This window comes from Anopheles coluzzii, chromosome 2 (genome assembly GCF_943734685.1).
Source record: "Anopheles coluzzii chromosome 2, AcolN3, whole genome shotgun sequence".
Taxonomy (NCBI): domain Eukaryota; kingdom Metazoa; phylum Arthropoda; class Insecta; order Diptera; family Culicidae; genus Anopheles; species Anopheles coluzzii.
In genome coordinates, this window is record NC_064670.1 from 67,386,552 (window position 1) to 67,398,931 (window position 12,380).

A 12,380-nucleotide genomic window follows, 5' to 3' on the forward strand; every position below is an offset into this window, starting at 1 on the left:
TTTTAAATAGTTTCAGAACCGTGTAAACTATATTTAAAATATTTTATGACATACACGATCACATTCCAATTTACTTTTTCACTCACTTTTCTCGTCCCTTCACTAATCTGAATATTTATGCTTCCTTACTAATCTTCGTCACTCTTGCGGATTTGTATTCTGCTCCGTTCTCCTCGCTGGTTGGATTGCTTCTCCCGACGGTCTACTCTGTCTTTCATTGCACTTCTCTTGGCGTTCGCCCGGTGAGACTTTCGAACTCAAGTCTGGTCGCTGATGGTCGTTGTACTCCGTTCGACGTACGAACTAATGCCTCTCTCACTCGCCCATCTTTCCCTGGTATTACCTTCTCTATCCTTCCCCGAGTCCACTGTCCTCTAGTTGTGCCACCTACTATCAACACGAGATCCCCCGGTTTTAGTTCCCTAACCTCGTCGAACCATTTGCTTCTTCTTGTAATAACAGGAAGATATTCTTTGATCCATCTCTGCCAAAACTGATCCGTAATGTACAGCGATAGTTTCCAACTACTCCTGAGGGTTGTTTTCTTGTCTACTTCTGGCGATAGTATTGGTTTCGATCCATCTGAGGTACCTAGTAGAAAATGATTAGGCGTCAAAGACTCTTGATCGGCCGATTCTAGTGGAATGTATGTTAATGGTCTAGAATTTATAATCATCTCTGCTTCTAGCAGTATGGTTTCTAACGTCTCATCGTCAGGTTTTCTAGGCGCGTCTATTATGCTACTAATCGCCGTTTTCACTGATCGAACCAGTCTTTCCCATGCGCCGCCCATGTGTGGCGTTGCTGGGGGTATAAAATTCCAACTAGTATGTGGACTCGTAAATGTCAACGCGAGGGTTTCGTCGAGCTCCATTCTAAGCTCGTTACTAACTCCTTGAAAACAGGTTGCATTGTCTGACCAGAATTCTAATGGTGTACCTCTTCTGGCCATAAATCGTTTCACTGCCATAATGCAAGATTCCGTGCTCAAAGAATGGACTACTTCTAGATGGACCGCCCTAACTGTTAGGCACGTAAAGAGTGCTACCCACCGTTTCGCGTTTGCTCGTCCTACTCGTACCAGTACCGGACCGAAATAGTCTAAACCTGTGTAACTGAATGGTCTTGTAAATGCTGCGAGACGTGTCTTAGGCAGAGGAGCCATTGGTGGTAGCTTGGGATATCTCCTCATCACTCTACAGTATGAGCATACATCAGTCACCTTCTTCACTAGTGCTCTCAGGTTGGGAATGTCGAAGCCTTGACGAATGTCATTTACCACTGTCTCTCTGTTTGCGTGTCGATACTGGATGTGGTACCAACCTACAATAAGAAATGTTACATGATTAGTCTTTGGAAGTATGACTGGGTATTTAGCATCGTAGCTGGAGTATATGGATGCACCGATTCGTCCTCTCATCCTTATTATTTCATCACCGTCCATAAAAGGCCACTTCTTGTAGATGGGACTGGATTCGGAAACAATTGTATGTCGTCCTTCAGGGCCTCCCATTGTTTTAGTCAGCTCTGCAACTTCATCGGGGAATGCTTCGTGTTGCGCAATTTTCCATAATGCCAGTTCCGCATTCCGTAGTTCTTGGTGTTTAAGAACCCCGAGTTGCAATGGTTTCCCCTTAACCTTGATCCGTAGATTGTTTTTGTACCGAATGATAAATGCTGCAGAACGAAGGAGTTTTCTCCAGAGGCTGAATCGGGACAAGTCGATTGCTGGTACTCCCGAGTGGATGTATAAGTGCGTTACTCTCACCTCCTCGTTGGTGTCAGGCATGGATTGTTTCAGAGGCCATCGGTCCTCTGTTTCGTGCAGGAATCGAGGACCGGTAAGCCAAGGATTTTCCATCACTAGTTCGGGGCCGGTGTTCCACTTGGTGGCCAAGTCTGCTACGTTTTGTTTTGATGGCACTCACCTCCAGTCTTGTGGATCTGTAGTGGTCAGTATTTCCCCCACTCGCACGGAGACGAACTGTTGATAACGTCGAGGGTTAGCTGACTTTATCCATGCCAAGCAGACATTTGCATCACTCCATAGGAAATGTCGTTTTATGGGAAAGGAGTGCTGCTCTTTAATACTGGACAGCATTCGACATCCTAGAACGGCTGCTTTTAGTTCTAGTCTTGGAATCCCCGGTACCAAAATCCATGCGACTTTTCGCTAACGGATTGATTAAATGGCGCCCGATTAGACGATCCGATAGAAGCACTTTTCAGGCTTAACGGATTGAGCGAGATACACCGTCGCGGCGACACGATACATGTTGCATACATGTGTACTACATTTTAAGAGCCCCCCTCGCTTTCTTTCGGATTGCAATGAGTTCAGACACACTTAAAACTTCGTTTAACATATTTCATATTCGTTTTTTATTTTTCACTTTCTTGTCTGAAGTAAATTCTTTCATACACACATCCTCCCCCAGGTATTTTTCGAAGAAACTAAAAAAAAAACTAACGCACACAACTAGATCCGCGAGAGAGTGCGAATCGGCAAAGAAAAAAATACATACACACACACACACACACACACCTCCTCCTCCCCTTGGTGTTTTTCGCAAAGTGATCCCGTAGAACGTGAACGCAAAAACACACACACAAAGCACGCAGGCAAGCACACACACACCTCACTCCTCCTCCCCCCCCCACGTGTTTTCGCAAGGTGATTCCGTAGGAGATCGCCAAACAGCAAAAGCACACATACACACACATACACAGCCACGCACGCATGTAAGCACACATACACACACACATACACACATACCTACCCCTCCCCCTCTCTTGGTGTTTTTCGCAAGGTGATCCCGTAGGATCTCGTTATGCGAAGCGGCAAAAACACACACAGCCACGCACGCAGGCATGCACACACATACACACACATAGACGCGCGCGCGCACGCACGCACGAACGCACGAGGGAGCGTAAAGGTTCTATACGTTGCCGGTCTCCCCCTCCCGTGTTCTCGTTCTCCGAGAAGGCTGATGTGTGCACGTTTGTGCGTGTACCTTTGCCGTCCCTCCTCTCCTTCCTCATCCGTTGACCGTTCGTTGTAAGCTGGAGGATGAGTTCAGCGCTGTTGAAGAAATTAAAGTTAAGAATAAGATTACTCACTCTTTTTTGGTATGCTTTGTGTGTTATCATAACTTACCTTATTGCAAACAAAATACGGAATGAAGCTCCTCGTTTAGAATATTCCGCATTCGATCACATCCTCGGCGATGCTCGACGCCATCAGTGGATGAAAGCAGGAAAAGAAACAAAGAAAAGCATCAGTCACCATCAGCATCATCTTACTCTCACACTTTTACATCTGTTGATGATTCTTACCTTTTCAAATTCACCAAAACAAACAGCGATGGAACCAAATCCAGAACACCAAAATCACACACGATTTCTGGAGCAAACCGACACATCCTCCCCCTCCAATTGTTTGCCACAGACTGACGTGTGTGTGAGCAGCAATGTTCTTGAAGCGGTGAGCAACGGTAAAGCACACACAAGAAGAAGCGAGACGGCTATACGAGTAGCGAATTACGCCGCCGCACACACAGCGCGCGTCATAATTTTATGCGCGAAAATCTTGAAATTTAAGTTATTCATGACAAATTGTATCGACATTTTCATACTCTGACGAACTTTTACGAAAGATATGTAAAAACTTAATGTAGTGCAATTAAATTCAGTGCAATATCTGTTGACACGTCTGTATGTTGACATAAGAGCAATAACAAATGCGAGATAATTATAAAGGCAGGTGCGCTTATCGATTAGAACGATAAGCTGATCGACGGTGCCATAAAACACCAAACAGAGCTAGAGAGAGAGAGAGAGAGAGATAAAAGAAATGTTCGGAGCGGTCAGGGTTCGCGCGCCAGGTCAACGATCGAAGATCGGGAATCGGGACAGCGCGCGCTGATTCCTACCCAAATAAGGGCATGCAAGGAGAAGCAGAAAATCCACCAAAGGGACAAGTCGAAGATTTGTAAAAAAGTGTGAATATTTTAAATTAGTCGAAAAATATACTTTTTTAAATCCACGCTCAACAACCGACTTGGTAACGCTTCCACAATATCATTAGCAGAACATAAAATTTTGATATTTGTTTGTAAAGTCAGATCCTAGGAGCTACTACTTTTTTGAACAATAAGTGTAGAAACACAAATTTTGTCTGAGTCCAGAACAGCAACAGGGAAGATGTCGTACGCTGAGTGTGGAGATGTGTGTGTATGTGGTGAACGTTGCCGCGACAAGCGTACTGAAGGATACAACGCGTGTAGGAGGGGGTAAAATCGCTTGGCTCATTGAAAATACAGGCAAAGTTGGCGCGAAGAAAACGCAACACTGCGGATTGTATGGAAAATGTTGCGCGTTCAATCCGATTGCCATGCGATTGTCCTGGGGGATGGATATCGTCTTAAGGGGGGCCACTTTAGTTATACCACCTATTAGTCCAAGTTGGATCGATCCTTCGGTCTCTATTCGAAAATACGCCACAGCGCATTACGCGGTTTCGCTTGGATCTACGAAGACATGCAGCTGTATGTCATCGATATTTCTATGGTAAGGGGATTGTCAATAGCATCTTGGTATGCGTAGTTTATCTAGTTGTGGAAGTAGATTTGTCCACTCTCGCCATCGTTTGTATATATCGACCGGTATTTGATCATCCCAATCGTTGCCTCTTATCCATACTTCCTGAATGAGGGTTTTCCCATGGACCAGGAAGAAGGATATAAGTCCCATAGGATCAAATAGGCTCATTACGACTTTCAACACTTCTCTTTTTGAGGGAATATGGTCTTCACGGAGAATATGCTGGACACTTTCGTTGGAGGAGAAGGAGAATGTGAAGGCATTTTCGCCTGTCTTCCATTTCATTCCTAAGACTGACCCCGTGTTTTCTCCTCGTTCTAGCATAAGATCCTTTGACGTTTCTTCCGCTGAGTCTCCGACGCTTTTTAGTACTTCTGTCGAGTTGGACATGAATCGACGAAGTGTGAAACCGCCCTTAGAGTGTACGAGACTAACTTCTTTCACGATTTGTATTGCTTCGTCTACTGTCTTGAAGCTCTGCAAATAGTCGTCTACGTAGTGGTTTTTTATGGTTGCGTTAGCAGCCCGTGGAAATTCTGTTGAGTATTCCTTTGCATTTAGATTTTTCACGTACTGGGCCACGGCGGGAGAGCACGTAGAACCGAACGTCGCCACGTCCATTACATATATTTGTATCGGATTTGAAGGGCTTTTGCGTTATACGAAGCGCTGTGATTGGCGATCAGGGTGACGAATCCGGATTTGATGGAACATCTCCATTATATCCCCCGACACTGCTACTGGAAATTGTCGAAACTGACATAAGATCTGTGGCAGCGGGGCCAGAAGATCCGGCCCTTTCAGCATTCTTAGATTGAATGATACTCCTGCAACTTTTGCTGCTGCATCCCAGATCAACCTTATCTTGCCTGGCTTCTTTGGATTTTGTACAACCCCCAATGGCAGATACCATATTTTTTCAACTGCCTGAGATGAAAGTTCTTCTAGGCTAGCTTTGTGTGCGTATCCCTTTGCTTCGTATTATGATATAGTTTACCGTACCTTTTCCTCAAGTGCCGGCATTTGTGCGAACTTTCTTTCTAGTGCTTGCATTCGTTTAACTGCCATAGGGTAGCTATCGGGGAAATTTGGAGTCAGAATTCCAAAGCAGCCCTGTTTCGAAGCGATTACCTTGCTCGACGCGTTTTGTTGTTTCTTTTAATATGCGATTCGCTCGTCTTTCTTCTTCTGTGTCCAGTTTCTCATTTGTAACTTTCGTGCAGTAATCCTCTACCGTGAAGTAGTCTCGCAACATGTCGTTGACTTCTTTGGTACAATCTGACTGGGGTGCAACATGAAAGTTTACTATCGCTGCTGGTGCCTTGTTTTTTGCACTTCCTCCGTAGATCGACCAACCTAGTCGACATAGCGCAGCGATTGGCTCGGGTGGCCGTCCTTCGCGAATTTTCAATGGCACACCAAGCCGGATATAGTCCAATCCGATCAACAGTTGAGGTTGTGCGCGTGTGTAATTCTGCAGTGGTAGCCCTTTCAAGTGCGAGTATCGTTCTTGTAGTACGTCATATTTTAGCGTTTGTGTTGGAAGCATAAGTTGGCTGACTGTTCTCACGTTTTCCAGTCCGTACTTAATGTTTTTATCTCTCCCGGATATTTGCAGGCATATTATTTCTGAGCCGGGCTCTTTCCTTGTCACTTGTCCTGTCCACTGTAGGGTCAATGGTGTTTTTTTGCCATGCACGTTCAACTTTTGGGCTATCGTTTCATCGATTAATGAGTATGACGAACCCTCATCTACGAAAGCATAAATTGTTAGTGAAGTGTTATCATGGTGCAGGGTAACGGGTAGTATTGTGAATAATGGACTTATAGCATTTACCTCATTTGTGTGTGATGCGCATGCGCTTACGGCTTCATCGGTTGCTACTGTTGGATGGAGCAACTGGTGGTGCTTCAGGCGACATCCATCCACCCCGCAACCTTGCCAGGATTTACAAGGCCATTTACCATGGTTATTTAGACACGTCCTGCATAGTGACTTGGTATTTATAAATTTCCAACGTTCATCCACATTGGCGGCTTTTAACTGCTCGCATTCGTAAACACGATGACCTTCACGTTGGCATACTGCACATTGTCTCCTTTGTGTTGCACTAGGAGGACGATATGAGGACGTTGACCTTTCGTTTGGTGTTTCATCTTCAACATTCATTCTTACGTGTGTGTTTAAGGCGACCGTATGTTTTTTTCTTCTTTCTCCTATTCTAGTTATTTCGTGTAGGTCATTCGTAACTGCACATGCACGTTTTGCCAGTTGTGAGACATAATTACTAAAGCCTTCTAGTCCTTCTATTGCCTTCTCTTCTTGATAGGCGGCCCAATTCAACTTCATATCACCTGGTAATTTTTCTTCGAGCTCTTCCAATAGAGTTGGGTTATTTAGATGCGCGTTTAGTTTAGCTGCTTTCATATGATTAGTAAGAGCTCTTACCGATAAACCAAATTCTATCACTGTTCTCATTCTATCCGGTCTCGGCGGTGACATGTAGCGGAGTTAAGGAGCGAACGAATAAGTAGGCTCGGTTTACCATATATCATTTTGAGCGTTTCGAGTATATCGGGCACATTCTCTTTCAAAGTAAGTTGATCTTTCACTAGCTCGAGCGCGTTTCCTTCGAGGCATCTTTGTAGCCGTATTAAATTTTCCGCATTACTAAACCCACAAGTTTGCGATGTTTCTTCGAAGGTACTAAAAAATAGCGGCCAATCTTCCGGGTCACCACTAAAGTAGGAAACTTCTTTACCAAGTACGTGACGTGCGGCTATCTGTCTCCCTGATAGATCCAATTGTTCTTTCACTCGTTCCTCCACCATGGTATTTTCGTTCGTTCTCTTTCTGGCACTCGATGTTACAAAGGGCTGTAAATTCGTTAGCATCGAGCTGGCGCAAGCGACAGCTTTCTCCCTTTCCTTTTCTCCAGGCGTTTCTTCACTCTTTCTAAGCCAGCACACTACCTTCTCACTATAGCTCTCCTGTGAACCCAGGTTGCTGGCGCGAGATTGTTGCAACAGCAGCACGCGCTTTTTCTCGAGTGATTCACGACGTACGCTGTTTTCGAGAGCATTCATCTCCGCTTCGGCTTTAAGCTCTCTCTCCCGAAGAAGACTTTCTTCCTCAGCCAGCTTTCTCTTTTCTTCTAGTTGGCGGGCTAACTCTGCATTCTCGCGGCGTTTCAGCTCTCGCTTCTCTTCTATTTCGCGTTCTCTTAAACGTTTTTCTTCTTCAACCAGCTTAAGCTGCTCTTTCACGTTCACTGAGAGAAGAGTGGAAGGTACACTTCCTTGCGCAATCCTCTTGCTCCTTTTAGTAGAAGCCACTGACCCTTTCTTGGACCGCACTGAAGGCTTTAAACTGGCTGTGTCCCGATCGTCACGAAATTTAGCAGCTGTGGTTTCCTGCTTCACTTTGCACTTCGAGCATACATACCTCGATGCTGGATCTTTCATCTCCACGAACAGTCCTGCACACTCAGCATGCTCCCATTTCGTACACAAGCAGCATTTTTCCATCGTGGCTTGCTCTTCTTCGGGTCGGTTGCACAGCTGGCACTTCGGTGTGCTGTCCATCTTACTTCTTCTCTGATGCCAGAGAAAATTTCAGAAAATGTTGGGATGAATTTTCGTTAACCACCTTTGACACGGTTCTGAAACTATATTTAAAATATTTTATGACATACACGATCACATTCCAATTTACTTTTTCACTCACTTTTCTCGTCCCTTCACTAATCTGAATATTTACGCTTCCTTACTAATCTTCGTCACTCTTGCGGATTTGTATTCTGCTCCGTTCTCCTCGCTGGTTGGATTGCTTCTCCCGACGGTCTACTCTGTCTTTCATTGCACTTCTCTTGGCGTTCGCTCGGTGAGACTTTCGAACTCAATCGCCAAGGGTGTTGAACGGTTTCGTCGCAACATACCCCCACCCCATAAATGTTGGGATGAATTTTCGTTAACCGCCTTTGACACGGTTCTGAAACTATATTTAAAATATTTTATGACATACACGATCACATTCCAATTTACTTCTTCACTCACTTTTCTCGTCCCTTCACTAATCTGAATATTTACGCTTCCTTACTAATCTTCGTCACTCTTGCGGATTTGTATTCTGCTCCGTTCTCCTCGCTGGTTGGATTGCTTCTCCCGACGGTCTACTCTGTCTTTCATTGCACTTCTCTTGGCGTTCGCCCGGTGAGACTTTCGAACTCAATCGCCAAGGGTGTCGAACGGTTTCGTCGCAACAGCAATCAATCATCAACAGTAGAAATAGAGCCAGAACAAAGTATTCCTGTTTTAAGCGGTATGTTCTATACTTAACAGGTGTTAACAACTATCAAGATTTTAAAATAACAATATTGTTACAGCATCTTCTATGTCCGGATCTCATTTGCAGTTTCTACCAAGATCGCGAAATAACTCGTTCGAAGATTATTTTGGTGAGTTTTGTTATTAAATACATAGTCAAACCAATAAAACATATTTTTTTGTAGATTCTATCGACAACCTCACTAACGTTCTCCCGTCACCTGAAATTTCTACGAATTCTCCAAAACCACAGCAACAGAATACCCCTTCCAGTAGTATTTCGAACAACCACCCCGTTCAGTGCAGCAATGCTATAACAAAACGTGATGTAGAGCTCATCCATACTAAACTAGACTGCTTCTACTGCTTGATAGAAAATTTGTTACTGAAATCACGTGGTTCGGTAGAACAAATAAGGGCGAGAAAAAATTTGCATTTTCAAATTACACAAATATTAAAAAATTGTTTGTTGATATTGCTGGCACAATGTTCAAACAGCCAACGGAACAGTTCGTTTATGAATACTTGGGTCAAAAATTTAGACATGCTAGCAATCGTGTAAATATTCTTGGAAAACGAACTACTACTCCTCATAATGTTAAACGAAAGATATAGATTTTTTTTATGACATGAATGTCGTTTAGTTTAATAAGATTTGGGAATTATACTATTATTTAAGTATTTTCCAAAGGTTGCCAGGTCAGAAAAGAGACGATAAAGAAAACATATTCGAATGTGATACACAGATGAAAACAAGGTTTCTATATCATCAAGAATTAATTAACTAAATTAACAATATGTTTAGTTATATGAGTAATGAAACTTATGTGAAATATTAACGAAAATAAAAAAAAACCATACAGTTGCACTTTACTTTTACCATTTTTATTTGTCTACTCAAATCGATAAAGTGTGAAGTAATGGAATGTACACAAACTCTTCTGACCCTGTTTTTATAGCTACTAACTTACACTTAATACTTTGAGGGAAAAACTCATCAGAAAATGATGATAACGCATTCATGTTACCCTTCGATATGTTTAAAAGGAAGGAACTTATTGGTTTATAAAAGTATTCTTCGCTAGTAAGAAGCTTCTTTTCTTTGATAACCACTGTTGATGCACGTTCAACTGCTGATTCAAATCTAACCACATGGTTATCCTTCGTTAAAAACCATCCGTTTCCATCTCCTTGCTGTAACGTCAATCCTTGACGTATATGAGCTGTCCTCTTATCACAGTGGTGTTTAACGCATGGATATTTCATATTTTTCTCTGTATTTTTGTGTCGGTTGTCAAGTTCATCTAATTCTGCCAAACGGTTTAACACTTGTTGTAAACAGTTAACTCCACTCCTTAACAGCAGCTTCAAAAGACGTAGTTCATTTTCAAACGGGTATGTTGATATTAATGGAAGAGGGCCATAGTTTTTGACATCTTCTAGAACGTGCTGAAGATTGTGTACATTGCTCGTTAGACCGTTTGGTCCGTAATTTGTTTCGTAATCCAAAACAAAACGATTTAGCATATTTCCTGCTTTTGGCCAATGCGCTTCGTACGATTTTGAAGATAGCAGAGTTATCGAACAAAATAGTAACATGAAATGGGAATACTGCTCTTCTGGCACATTATCACGCAAAACAACAATGCTGCCTATGAATGCCTATGACGTAGCTGTCTATGAATTTCGGTTGGATGCTGGATGTCGGCTAATTTTGATGAAATTATCTTACATTGTTGATCAGACCATCTGGGTAAAACTCCACGCTCTCCATCCCTCCATCTCTTAATTAGTTTTTTGAAGACTCCATGGTGAATTAGATCCAATTCGTCAGCCACAATAAATTGTTTAATCATATCTAAGCATTTGAGTTACAATAGAGGCGTTAGTTCTCTTTGATGCTCTGGGATATAATCGCCATCTCGAAATGCTTTGTTTGTTCGTGGCTCGGCAGAAACTCCTCTAAAAATAGTTCTGTGGTTTTCCTTCTTTCCTTGACATGTGCATTTAATGCATCCTTGCAATCCGGTAAAATTCACAACTCCTGACAATAAACGAAAAAGAGCGATATAGCTTAACTTATAGCTGTACAATAGTGTAAATTTAAATTTACCTTTTAGCAGAGCTCTAGCAGGAGTGTCAGCGATGAAGTAAAGCAGGTTGATATTTATTAAACGGTTTTGTATGACAATACCACTGGTAGTCAATTCTTTCAATTCATCTACAAGATGCCGTAAATATTCCTCTATGTTTTGTGGATGCTTCAATCCACAGTAAATACCCACTTTCATTGGCGCTTCGTTTGGGAGTTCGTCGATGCTCGCCAAGATTGGCCAAAACTCCAGGTTGGTGCTCTTATGAAGTGGTAATCCATCAATAAACACTTTCAGGCTTAGTGTTGAAATATTGTCATCAAGGTTGCCGGTGCTGTGAAAGAAAAAAAGACAAAAATAAATTAATATTTGAAATTGCGATTCCATTTGTATTGAACTTACCGAAACTTTTTGATGAGGCATGTCTTTATTCCTTGGTACCACAGCTGCCCTCCAGTGATGTTTGTAATTCCTGCAGGTTTCTTTGGAGTTTTTAGTAATGTACGAGGATCTTTAGGAAGAGAAGCATCACAGTTTGTACGTAAAATTCTCAGCAAAAACCGAAGCGATTTATGGTCTATATTGGAAACCAATGACCAGATTTTTAAGCATTCTTGAAGATCCAGATTTTCTATTTCGATTTCATTTGTTTCGTCGTCTTCTTGCTCTTCGTTGGTGTTAATGGTTTCATTTCCATCAGCCTCGTTGATGTCCAAATTTTCAATATCCTCATCCTCGTTAATGTCGATGTTTTGATTCTCCTTCAGAATCACAATCGCTTATGATTGGTAAATTGATACTTGCTTCTATGTTTGCTTGATTTGGTAATATATCAGCTGCAGTAAAAGGTAATGCAGAGGATGTTGAAGGCTGATTCCTCAGATCAATTTGCGTTTCACTATGCGTTGCACTAGACTGGGTATCCAATCTTGATACTTTTGCCTTAGCATCAGCATCTTTATAAAGTTTTTAAGTTCTTAAAGTTCTTTTAAGTTGTTGCGAGTATGGAATATCTTCCATCACTAATGGAGCTTACACTTTTCAAGAAATACACGAGACACAATGGCAGAGCTCCGAATTAGAACAGAGATGTCACACAAACAACAACGTATTTGCGAATGAGGGGCATGCTGTATTTGGAGCAAAATTTATACAACCCGAAGTATGGAAAGGTATGTAAATTTACCTTTGCACAACATACGAACCATTTAATTGCCTGGGGTTTTTATGCACACCTTTATGCACACGCACCTGCGTGTTCTAGCTGTTGTAAAAGTTACCTGCGTTTTTTATGGTTTCGTATGCCTGTAAAATTTTCTTAGTTTTCCAGGTATTAATAAGCCTTTTTTGTAAGTT

At 42.4% G+C, this 12,380-nt stretch overlaps 1 protein-coding gene and 1 long non-coding RNA gene across 2 annotated transcripts; one reads left to right on the forward strand and one right to left on the reverse strand.

Moving 5' to 3' along the window:
• Positions 1 to 2,354: 2,354 nt before the first annotated feature.
• LOC125906673 (uncharacterized) lies at positions 2,355 to 8,190 on the reverse strand. Its single transcript, XM_049606534.1, has 2 exons — positions 3,161 to 8,190; positions 2,355 to 3,085 (listed from the first exon to the last, which is right to left on the reverse strand). The coding sequence occupies exon 1, from the start codon at positions 8,188 to 8,190 to the stop codon at positions 7,081 to 7,083; it is 1,110 nt and encodes a 369-aa protein (XP_049462491.1). The 3' UTR covers positions 2,355 to 3,085; positions 3,161 to 7,080.
• LOC120949666 (uncharacterized) lies at positions 5,543 to 9,690 on the forward strand. Its single transcript, XR_005751058.2, has 3 exons — positions 5,543 to 8,926; positions 8,991 to 9,062; positions 9,117 to 9,690. It is a non-coding gene; the product is annotated as an uncharacterized LOC120949666 (long non-coding RNA).
• The last annotated feature ends 2,690 nt before the right edge of the window (positions 9,691 to 12,380 follow it).

What these genes read in the sequence shown, in the direction of transcription:
- LOC125906673 (XM_049606534.1), bottom strand. Translation starts at nt 8,190, where the DNA reads ATGGACAGCACACCGAAGTGCCAGCTGTGCAACCGACCCGAAGAAGAG.